Genomic DNA, 12392 nt, shown 5'->3' with positions numbered 1-12392 from the left:
GCACAAGCTCAAATAAACGCGTGTGTAAAAAGACAAAAAGCAAATGTTCTGAACTGAAATGTACAAAATTATAGCTGTACACACAATTTACATCACACACACACAAAATGAATCCCAGAAATACTGCATGCTGGAAACAGTATATACTTCTGTGAACCGTGTGACCTTGACCTTTGACCGCCCAAATCCTGCCACTTCACTCCTGGGTGCTTGTGGAAGTTTGAGTCAGATCTGAAGAAATTCCCTTCAAGGGTTTCCCGAGCTTCAAAATGAACTCGATTCTCAATTAAATATGCAGCAAATTGCAAATGTTCTATTTTAGCTGGACTGGGATCAGGTTTCTTTTTAGACCTGGACCACTACCACATCCCCACGCACCTTCGCAATTAGCTGAGGTGTTTTAATCCCTCTGGTTGCAGCACATCGTATGTGGAATTCGTAAATATTGTACAAATGACATATAATCAAGGACATCGGTGTCATGTGGATGTCGTTAACATTCTAAGGAAGTATCTTACCAATAATCAAATTAAATCAAATCTCAGTTTGTTTTTTTTTCCAGTTCAGTGCTGACTCCTGTAGGTGGGATCCATCTAAAATCGTAGTTTGGTGTTGTGGTATTTAACAGGAGGAAACCATCACAATCACATCTGCATCACATCTGTTCATTGAAGAATACGGAACATCCCGGCTGCTCTTGTTTTACCTCTTTTATTCTATTGGAACTAGTTTTATTCATAATTTTTATTTATGTGCTGTCATCCGAAGTTGCATCTTTATCCGTATCTGTATACCTCTCCAAAACTAGAATTAAAGCCTTGCGATTGTCTGTCCGCCTCCAACAACCAAGGAGTTGGGGTTCATACTTGTAATATTTTGGATGTGGAACAGACTTTTGAGATAATTTAATAAGAAATTAAATAAAACACAAAATGATATTGATTATGAGTAGGAAAGTGTTTTTCTCTCCCTGAATGATGTTGCACTGAAGATGACCTTTGACCTTTTGGATATGAAATGTCATTTCATGGAAAATGTTGTAAAGATTAGCTTGTGAGATGCTCAGAAACACTGAAGAGTAACAGTGACCTTGACCTTTGACACTTGGCCACAAAAATCAGTTAATCTTTGAGTTTCTGTGGACATTTGTGTCAAATTGAAAGAACTTTCCTGGGAGGTATCGTTACTGCGAACATGATGACGGCTGTCGCACTAGTGTTTGTTTGGTGTTGTTGCTTTGTGCTGGAGGTTAAATATCAGAGGCTACACATTCACTTGAGCTTTGATGATTGTCACACTCAGTCAATTTACATATCTCCTTCTCTGTGCATCAGTGTTTTCAGTTGTGGCTAATATGGCTGACATTTGTCTACATGTGTGTGTCTGTCTGCATCTCACACACATCTGCAGGAGCAACATTTATTAGTGTTTTGATGAGCCCTTATCAACTGGAGCAAAAACAGGAGCGTCTTCCCATCTGCCGCTCTGATAAAGAATTCCAGCTTGCTCTTTTACAAGTATATTAACATTGGGGAGGTACGGCGCTACTTTAATGGCCTAAGAAGTCTTCAATAAAGTATTTAGAAGAGGGGTTTTTTTTTTTCTTCCCAAATGCTAACTGGACAGGTTCACTGGGGCATGAAAGAAAAGAGCGTAAAGCGGGGGCAGCAAGCTCTTCAGCCCGTACAGAGCGCCATTATCCACTGTCGTTAATTTAATAGACATTCCTTAGTTAGCCCTGGATCTGAAAATAACCGTTTGTTTGTCCTTCTCCAAAACATTTTTTTTAATAAACACTTAAAATCTTAAATGGCTTTTTGTGCTCTTAATGTTCATTTTGTTTTTGTATACGCTCTCATTTATAATTTAATGATTTCAGGAAGCCATTTGCTCGCCCATCTCTGAGTTTACTAATAAGTTGTTATGAAGATGGTTCTAATGAAGATGATGTATGCCAACATTTTTATGCCCCACACCCTGCACCCTATTTTTGAGGATAAATGAATATCACTAAAAAGTTTGTCTTGCATACATGCAATTTTCTTATCTCTTAAACTGATGCAAGTATTAAAAATGTTTTTAAATACCCTTGTTTTAGCGTGGAGGAGCGGGGTTGCGTCGCTCTCAGTCTCAGCAAAATCCAGGACATGGAGAAGAGACTGCAAAGCAACCTGGAGGCCATCAGAATGCTAAATCAACAAGTAAGCACACACACATGCACACACATATACATACACACACACACACATATATATATGCGTGTATACACACACACACACACACACTGACAGTCCTTTTACCCGACAGATAGAAACGCACACCCACACGCCGGCCCACCTGCTGTTGAGCTCACACAGAAGAGGAAGCTTTCATACGTCCAACTTCAAAAACACACTTACGCACAAACACACACAGACATCCATTTCCTCTTCCTACGATAAAAGCAAGGGTAGGAGTGTGTGTGTGAATAAGGGGTGGGATGGTGCTGGTGTATGTGGGGGACAAATTGTATCGGGAGAAAGCAGTGACGTTTCTTTCCACTGGTAAATGATTTCCCTTTTATGACAGTGAGAGAGGGATGTATATCAATACAGCCGTGCTGATCTCTCCCTGACAGCATAGGGAAATGGCCCGCTGTGATAAAACAATGTGGTGGGGGGGTAAACACAGAGGAATATTCTGAGGAAAAGCTGACATTTTTTACTGTGTTGAACTTCACAAGAGTCAACAAATCACCAAAGGAGAAGAGAATCAAAAGTACTCCTCAGCCCCCTCAGTTCTCCAAAAACTCTAGGGCCTGGGGAACGGCTCACCCGACTTTTGTTAGTTTGTGGAATGGCCCGCTGATTGACGGGCTATGACGGAATCTGGCACTTGTTGAAGTTTTAATGCAGCGTCGTCTCACTGAAATGCAAATGGAATTATCTGTGTGTGTGTGTGTGTGTGTGTGTGTGTGTGTGTGTGTGTGTGTGTGTGTGTGTGTGTCTGTTTGTCTGTGTTTGAGGAGGGTGAAGCTGTTGAGACAGAAAAAGGTGGAAAATAGACAGGAGGGAGATGTTGTTTAACAGGTCAGGTGTGTAATAGCACCTCTTAATCTCCAGTGTGAATCATTACACACATTGATCCAGCACACACACACACACACACACACACACTAACACACGCACACACAGACCTAGTTGGATGGGATAGGATACAGACAGTTCATTTACACAACCCTTCACTGTCCAGTGGACACACACACACACACACACATACATATACAGACATCAGTAAAGAAGCTGAACGGAATGTCTCAGTTTATCTACGTCGGCTTATAAATCAGGTCTGAATCTCTTCTTTGGATCTGTCTCATTTCTCCACAGTCAAACACGGGTTTGATGCTCACCCACGGGCACATAGTGTATAACACACATACACACACATACATGCTTGAATCACGTTTCCATCCAGCTGTCAAGTAAATTTCATGCAAACTTAGTAAATGTCATGCAAAATTAAATGCAAATTATATGAGTTAAAGATAAAGACAAGAATCTGAGGAGGGACAAAAAAAAAAAGGATTCTTGATGAGAATTAGACAAACTGTTATTGTTCCTTAGTGTCAGCTAATGTCCAGGTTGTGTTATGCTTTCACGCTGGGTTAAAAAAGAGATAAAGCTGAGCAGTGCTACAGGAAGAGGTGCGGGACAAAATACTGATACTCCAACGCATCGCGATATTTCCTCGTGTGATACGCCTTTTTTCCCCAAATTGTTCGCCTCATGTGTGCGCCAGTGTTCAATGAGTTAAAATCCTACACTTTCTTCGACATTTTCATCTCAGTTTTCTTATTTTTCAGGAACTCACACTCTCAAATTACCATCATTGACATATGAAGCAAGGATTTCACGTGCACTTTAAACAATCAAGGAGCAGGAAATGTGTTGTTTTTACTCTCTGCCATGCTCACGTGCTGGTTAATAAAATCCCCACCATTGAGAGCCTCGTTTGCATTTTATATTAACGTTGGATACATTTACTGTCTCTCTGCTCACTTAAGATATGAGAGCTGCGCCTTTTATACTCTCTTGCACATAATTAATGTACAAGTTACACAAATCTCAAGATGTATCATAGATTACTTGTCTTGCTGAGTGCTGAATCCCAAATCGTGATTGTATCATGGACAAAGTTGTTCCCACCTCCTGCAGGAGATAAACAAGTACCGAAGTCACTTCTCGGTAGTCTCTTCTCTTATTTTGCCAATTTATGGTTATATTCCATTTTTTATTCATCTTTTCCAGCCCAATCACCCTCTTAATTTGTATCAAAATACTGCTATGCAAACAAAAGAAGTGCAAACACACTTGTCTCTCCCCTGTCTATCCTCTTTCCTCTCTCTCTCTCTCTCTCTCTCTCTCTCTCTCTCTCTCTCTCTCTCTCTCCTTCCTTTTCATCCACCAGCTCACACGCAGTATGAGAAGAATAAGGAGACAAGCTGTGATTTTTAATTTCAACCTCCCCCCTTGCAATTAGGAAAGCGTCCTGAGCCTCCAAAGATGAGGGGAAATTAAACAGGCCCCCTTGAATATACAGCTAATTATAAATGTCAACCTCAGTGTTTTTCATCTAGAAATTCTATTGCTTTTGGCGTAACATTCAATGTCGTGGGATGCTTTTCCCGTTCGAATACCCTTTTTAAGCGTCTTAGGATAGTTTTGACACATCAACATGTCACTGGCTCTTCAAGGGTTAAGCCTAAGCTATTTCTAGTCATCAGATTAGTGTGTGTTTGTGTGAGTGTGTGCGTGCCTGCGTGCATTTTGTGTGTTTGTGTGTGTGCGTGGTGTCTGGATGGGTAATGCTTGTGGAACCTTCCGGAAATGTGTCTGTCTCATCTCCGTTTGTGTTTTTTTTTTGTCTCCCTCTCTCGAATACACACACTCACATGCAGACATTCACATGGCCGTCGATGTGACATCATTTTCAACTGCAGCTTTCACGCACACACACACGCACGCACACACACACGCACACACGAAAAAAACAGATGTGTGCAACTGTCATTACCCAACATGTCTCCTTGTCTCGCCATCCTTTAATTTTCCTCATAGCTAAAAAAAAAAAAAACATTATTTCAAATGTTTTATTCTGTTTTATCTATCTTATTACATTTTTTTTGTCTGGTATATTATGGATGTAATTACAGCAAATGTTTTGCATTTAAAGTCACTTTTTAAATCCTCCCTTGTATCCAAATATTCTTTAAAAAAAGAAAAAGAAAATCACCCTCAAATTTGCAACTCTGTAATTGTGTTTCAGGGAGCCCAATCATGTTCTAGCAATGTGTGATTATTTGTTGTTGGTTTTTTTTTTTTGTCACGGATGATTTTGTGTCAAATCGACCTCTAATGATCGTTCAAATTGGTTGTTTTCATGTCGAAATTTACACCGTCGTCGCATGACTCCCACTTACAACCATCTCAAACTGTGAACACAATACTCTCCTGAATACCCTCTTGACATTTTCCCATTTGCATTTCTGTTTCAACAGGCATGAAAGCAACTGTGAAAGCGGAATTAAGCCCATAATGAGATGTCGGCTTTTTTATCAGCATGGTAGCTGTTGATTTTTGATGAGTGATATTTATTTCAAATTATTTTTTTATTTTTATATGGTTGATTTATCTTCTTAACAAGTCAAATTTCCTCCTTGAAACTTTTCTCAAAATAGTGCCTCTGCGCATCTTGTTCAGTGTTTTATTGTCTTCAGAAATATTGATGTTCCCTTTGTCTGTACAGATCTTCCTCTCTTTCTTTCCCTCTTCAGTTAAACGCCCTCAGCGGTGAGAATAAGCGGTTGCGTAGGCAGCTGGAGGAGGAGAGGTCCAGGCGTAGACAAGTGGAGCGACAGCTCCCTCATCCTCCCACCTCTCAGCACTCTTCCTCCGTCCACATCCCCTTCTCCCTCGGTACCCACCCACCTCTTATCTCCACCTCATCCCTCCGCCTCCCTCATCCCCTGAGCCTGGACCAAGTGACAAAACCCAAATCGAGCAGAGAGGAGCTGGGCTAGAGAGACCAGGTGAGTCTTTGGATGAAGCCTTATGGACGAGGCGACTGCAGCGCTCGTCTGGAAGATGATTGGTCTGGGAGGACAAGCAGGGATTTGACCAAATAAAGCCTCCAGAGGACTTTGACCTGTCATGGCTTCCTGACCTCTTGCTCCTCACCGAGGAGCGTACTCAGTATGAGGTTAATGTCCTGCAGGTCAAAGTCAAGTCCCAGGGTGCCTATTGCCTGAGGGGGGAAATCCAGATCCAGAGAATGATGGCATTCCCTCAAATGAAAAAAAACAAACAAAAAAAAAAACCAACCCATCTTGAATATCTCTTCTTCTACACCATGATAGGTCTCCATTCGACACGATTTTAAATCTAATAGTAAACTTACAAGGTGCAATGCTCTGAGCACTGGCAGCTGAAAACATTAGCAGTCTCTTTGAAAATGATGTTTACTACAAACCAGCGGCCTCAAACACTAAAACATTTTAGTGCCTGCACTTACGAGAGAGTGACAGCAGCTCAGATGAAGCTGAGTCAGTCTAATCTGCCTTAAAAAGGCAAATGAGCTAAACAGAGGAAGTGACTAACTGAGGATTCTTTAGTGTTGATCAATGTTTCCTACTCTGGAAAATGAGTCTCACCATGGATAGATGAGGGACACACGCACATCATCAGTGTAGCTCACATGTTGACGTGAATGACTGTAACACACACTCCCGAGTCAGGCTGCAGCTGCATGCCATGTGTCCCGCGTCTACTGCGGTCAATGTTGCTGTGTGAGTATGTTGTGGGTTCATCTGTCTCTCATTGTGTGCTTGCGTGTAGATTTTCTTTACATTGAATTTGAATTTTACAACTATTTATTGATGTTTGTTCCTTTTAAGCTTGTGTTCTCACGAAAGACAAATAAAAGATACAATTGTAAGCAGTCAGACATTTCTCTGTCGGTACACTGAGCATATCTGCCAGTTGGATTTTTTTTGGTACTTGTGCCTGTATGCATTCTCTATTTAGGTAGTTTTACATGACTACTGAGACAGAGGAAGACTCTGCTTCGCTTGAAAACCTTTAAATTGTGTGTTTGAAGTGGGAATAATAGCGCACACTCCTGCCAATATTGACCCGCTGTGTTTCCGTGTGCATCCACAGGTGATGTGTGTGTGTGTGTGTGTGTGTAGAGTGGAAGAGCTCGTGCTAATTCACACAAGCAAAGACAAGCAAAAGAAGCAGGCAGAAGTGTGAAGGTACACAGAAAAAGCACTCTTATACTGTGATAATGAGAACTGTGGGGGGAGATCAGGCCTCAGACCACAAACGTTTTCTTCATCTCTCTCTCCCTCTTTCTCTCTCTCTTTCCCTCCCTCTTCCATCCTGTCTTCCAAACCCTGTTTATTCTTCATTGGTTCTGCATAACTGCCGCGTAGCCAGTCATGATTTCTAACATTTTAATGATTTCAAGCAGAACTACGTGTCCTTGTTAGCATCTCATTTGCCGTGTCACACTCAAAAAAAAAGCCAGTGTGCGCGCACACACACGCACACACACACACACACGCATTTTTAGTCTTTCACAAACACACTCACACAAACGGCACAGTCATTAAAAATGAAACCACAGGCTTTTCTCTTTTTTTTTTTGAAAACTCCCAGGACTGAAGGAAAAGTCAGTGGCGCAGCGGTGAAAAGAGTCCCCCTGGAAACAATGAGGAGAATGATCATTTGTTGTTCTTGAAAACCCGGTGAGGTTTCACAGAGGTTAAGCTTCCCTTTGATGTGTTTTTAACTCGTTTCAGCGCTGTGGAGGGATTAGTCAACCTCGCACACAAACACAAATGCACACACACACACACATTCACACACGAGTACATACCGGCTCTTAATTTACACACCGTGCGCTCTTCTCTCACAAAGAAGGAAGGCACAGAACAGGCTCCTTCCTAACCTAATTTCATCAAATGAGCATGTGTGGTATACTTCACTGCTGTATGTGTGGTCCCTTGGAAATATGTGGTAAGCCAGCAAAATATTGCAAGCCAGTATTTTCTTTTTATCCTAAATTAGCTGTTTGTGAACAGAGTAGGCCTTCAACCACGAGAGAGAAGGAAAGAGAGTAGCTGTTGATCATCACAACACTCATTACAATGTTTACGAGGTATTATTTGATCCCTGTTTCGAGATACAAATGATTGGGGTGCTTATGCCCGTGATATTTGTGTATGTGTGTGTGTGTCTCAACTCATATCTTGGCTTCCCTATAAGTCTCTGGGTGGTTGCCCGTGCTAATAATCAAACAAAAAGCTTGCATCATGGCCCGTGTCGTAAGCAGCTCTGCAACAAATAGTTTGCAAATGATCCTAAGTGTTTGTTTTAAGCAGCTTGGAGTGCAGTCATGTCTCCACCAGATGGGTGATAATAAACACGCCAAGAAAAGCCATTTCAAATTTATTCCATCTGTATAATTTGCTCGATTCATTATAATCCAGAAGATTATTGCAGCACCCGAATAACTATGTGATTTTATTTGCTGTGTTTGAACTAAGGTTTATGTCCATTTTTGACGAGCGGTTAGTTTCTTGGCAAACAAACTGTTGTTGCATTGTGTAGACGTACATTGCATGTTTCTGTGCAGCTATGGAACCATAAAGATTTTCATTTAAAGAATATGATAAAGACTTTTATTAATATATATATATATATATAAATAGCACATTTAATCTCTTTTCTTTCCAAATCGTCAGCCTGTATATTTGTCATGTGGAAAAGGTTTTTAGCTCGGCCCAATGTTCTGCCACTGTTAAAATAACTTTTAGCGGGAGAGGCGGTTCTGTCACACCGTGAGCAGAAAATGACAGAACAGTAGGAAGGGGTGAGAAAGAAATCAAACTGACAGGAGTGCTAGCAACATGTCTCCTGTGAAGGTAAGGTCACTCAAAAACACGGGAAAATGAAAGGAACAGGAGACAGTTATTCACACAGCGTTCTACTTTTTTAGAAAGGTGTTTTTTTTGTCTGTGGTTACATCTAAAGTATATAGCAAATGCTGACGTTCTGTTGGAGCTGTTGAAGTTAAACTGGAATGCAGCAGATGTCTCCAACCGGCACAGGTGCTCTATCTACAGTTTCATCTCAGTGACGACACCCTTCACAGTGGATGATCTGGACGTTACCGAAGTCCAGTTCCTTGGCATGATGGCAGGCTCTGTACATATTCTTGGACCTGGCACAGCTGAAAGAGTCTGGCCTCAGCATAGAAACCGAACCTAGACATTATGTAATCTGGCAGCTCAGGAGAAGAAAAGGAAGAATTACAGTGTTACATTGCTGACACAATAATTAGTCTTCCGCAAATTACTAACATATAAAATCCGAGCGAACTTTGGCACATGAAAAAAAACTTGGAAAAAATCTTAAAGGGTTGTGGCGAAAGTACCATGGAGTTCGGGGTGTCACTTTTTGGTACGATGTATGTTGCAGTGTATGTTAAAGTATGCGTAATTGAGTCAGACGCCTTGCTCCTGCAAGATTACTCATGCCACCCCCCCCCCCCCCAAAAAAAAACAAAAAACCAAAAAAAACCCTGACCTTCAGGATTCCTCAAATAAATATCAAGCTTTTGGGAGGAACGGTGGTGCAGTGGTCAGCACCAACAAGAAGGTTCCTGGTTCGAGTCCTGGCTCCATCACAGGATCTTTCTGTGTGAGTCTCCATGTTCTCCCTGTTCCTGTGTGGGTTCTCTCTGGTTCTCCAGCTTCCTCCACAGTCCAAAGACATCAAGAGGGGACGAGGCTGATTGATACTCTAAATTGACTGTAGGTGTGACTGTGAGTGTGAATGGTTGTCTGTCTCTATGTGTTGGTCCTGTGATGGACGGTGACCTGTCCAGGGTGAACCCCGCCTCTCACTAGAAGGCTGTTGGGATAGGGTCCAGCCCCCCCACTACCCTTAACAATATAAGCGGTAGAAAATGGATGGATGGATGGATGGTATCAGGCTTTTGCGTATCGCTCTGTGATAAGCGTGCTCGACCCTGCAACGATGCAGTGGGTGGGGTGGGGTAAGCCTGCTTCAGAATGGTACGAGACACCCACCCAAGTGTTGGGCCACCATTAGAGCAGCTTCAGTGTTCCTCAGTAGGGGTTCGAGTGTCTATTATTGGATGGATGAAACACCATGTTGCCTTATTACTTGCCTCGAGCAGTAGTTTTTTTGCAAGGACGCAACATTAATTTGATGGATAGAGAATAGCTGTAATGTTATGTATATTATATATCTTATCACTGTTAGATAAATAAATAATAACTAGTTAACATTTTGGTACCATCAGCAGCAATTACATGTAATGTTTTAGTAGCCTGAGCTTCTTTTGCTCAGAGTCTTTGTCTGATTTTTCGAGGAAACCGACCTAACACAGTTTTTTAGAACATCTCTATATAAATCTATCTGGATCTGTTGACTGATTATCTTGGTTTCCAAAATGAACTTTGAGAATAATTTGGGGGAAATAAAAATTATCCAGACAAATAAAATAATAGCAACCAGCAGAATGTTTTCAGCAATTCCAAAACTGCCATTAGAATAAAGCAACTTAAACGTGTAGTTCATTAAATGTGTCTCTAACTTCCTTCTTTTCTTTTTGAACTACACTGTTGCATAATGACTTCATTTATAACAAGCTTGGCCCTGATGGGAATTGAACCCTTTGTATTGCCAATGCCATATTTATGTATTTTCAATTAAACAACAAAAGACCACAAACGTATTCTCAATTATCCCAGTGGGGAACTTGAAGCAGCCATAACCAACTGCGTTGCCAGTTTGACGCCCATTGCTGAGTTGCAGGAAAAATAAAGAGGACCTAGTTATTTTTTTTTGTTGAGATTCACTTCTTTTGTTGCGAACCAGGTTGAGTCCAACCGTGGAGAAGACAATGGCTGCCTGTCTTCTGCGTTAGATCTTACTTGACATTTTTGGTACTTTCACTGTTCAGTCTCATTGCCAAAAGTACAGATGTGTGTCAGGGGTTTGAATGTCACACATAACTACGGAACATGTGCGAGTTCATAAAGTATACCAGTAAAGACAAGAGTCCACATATCACATGACCTCATTACCCAGAAGTGTTTGCCATTTGGATTCTTCGATCTTGTATCGAGTGTTTTGAAGTCCTTTTTTTGAAAGTTCTAACAAAACCACGTCTCTACCTTTGTATGTGGAAATGGGATTTTGCTGTATCCACGTGTCCCTCGCTCATATGGGGGTCCAGTGCCAAGGCTGTTTGAGATTTGGTTTTCCTCTTTTCATCAACAACTATTGGCTTGGAGGTAAGTCTTTTTTTTTCACTGTCTCTGTATTCTTTTGTATGCTGCTTCTTTATTAATTACATTTCGCAAAGGCTTACTCTTTAAGCGCAAGCTCCTCATCTTGTCTGGGTTCTGATTTTTCTATATATAAATCATGCTCCACCATGCTTGTTTGTTTGCATGTAGGTAATGTAAATGGGTCCTGGTGGATGACTTGAAATACAGCCATAGAGCAGTTCTGCTGCCTCTTTGTGATTTTTACAATATAAACATGAGACGTTTATATATTTTCATACTTTATGGCACTGCCCTAAACCCGAGGCCCTTGGAGGGAGGGATTGCTCGCGTGTGATAAGCTTGCTGGAAGCTGTCGATGTCTTTTGGTCCTCATGGGAAGGTAAGAACGGGAGTCAGATACAGGAACCTGAATTCTGCAGATGCTTGAAACACTAGAATATTTGTTTGTTTCTTTCTTTTATATCGGCCAACTAATCGACAAACTTATGAAGTGATAGAAACATAAGATAAGGAGCAGCCCGGGTAGCGTGATCCCTCCATGTGCTTCATAAACCTGACACTCCTCACTGTTAGGGCACAAGAAGGTGCATCCCATGACACCACGTGGATTGTGGTTGTCTGACTAGGAGAGCTTGATTTGGACGAAAAATGAAGGGAAAAAGCCCTCCAAAAATTATATTAAAGAAAATATCAAAAATAATTAAAAGGAATACAATATTAGAAGTTCAAAAGGTAGTTTGAAGTACAGTTTCATACTGTCCGAATGATATTAAGAGAACCATCAGAGAATACACAACTAAAATTAATCTTTGGTAACACAAAAGCCCATTTGAAAATCTACAGTAAACTGGAGGTAATTTAAATTTTAATGAGGTGTCACATCATATGCTTGTAAAATATTAAAACATAAGAATTTTAAACTTTGCTAAAACCAGATATGATGTCGTATTGACTATGAGAAGAAGTCCTGTTGATTAATAAATAACATCTTAAACAGAGAAAATGGAAATGACATGATTTTTTTGGT

General features: G+C 40.9%; 1 protein-coding gene across 2 annotated transcripts in view; it reads left to right on the top strand.

Annotated features, from left to right (window-relative positions):
* pmfbp1 (polyamine modulated factor 1 binding protein 1) overlaps positions 1 to 6943 on the top strand; it is a 122861-nt gene extending 115918 nt beyond the window's left edge. Inside the window, exons 26-27 of one of the 2 annotated variants that reach the window (XM_086191041.1) lie at positions 2099 to 2201; positions 5813 to 6943. In XM_086191041.1, coding sequence (XP_086047167.1) covers positions 2099 to 2201; positions 5813 to 6058 — 349 coding nt within the window. In that variant the 3' untranslated portion in view covers positions 6059 to 6943. Of the gene's footprint in view, positions 1 to 2098; positions 2202 to 5536 lie in introns of both variants that reach the window. The other variant, XM_086191042.1, reaches the window with a different exon arrangement.
* The last annotated feature ends 5449 nt before the right edge of the window (positions 6944 to 12392 follow it).

This window comes from Aulostomus chinensis, chromosome 21, assembly GCF_037954235.1.
Source record: "Aulostomus chinensis isolate RoL2024-O1b breed Wild chromosome 21, RoL_Achi_v1.0, whole genome shotgun sequence".
Classification (NCBI taxonomy): domain Eukaryota; kingdom Metazoa; phylum Chordata; class Actinopteri; order Syngnathiformes; family Aulostomidae; genus Aulostomus; species Aulostomus chinensis.
Note: the sequence above shows the minus strand (reverse complement) of the source record. Positions and strands in the feature narration are given on the sequence as shown.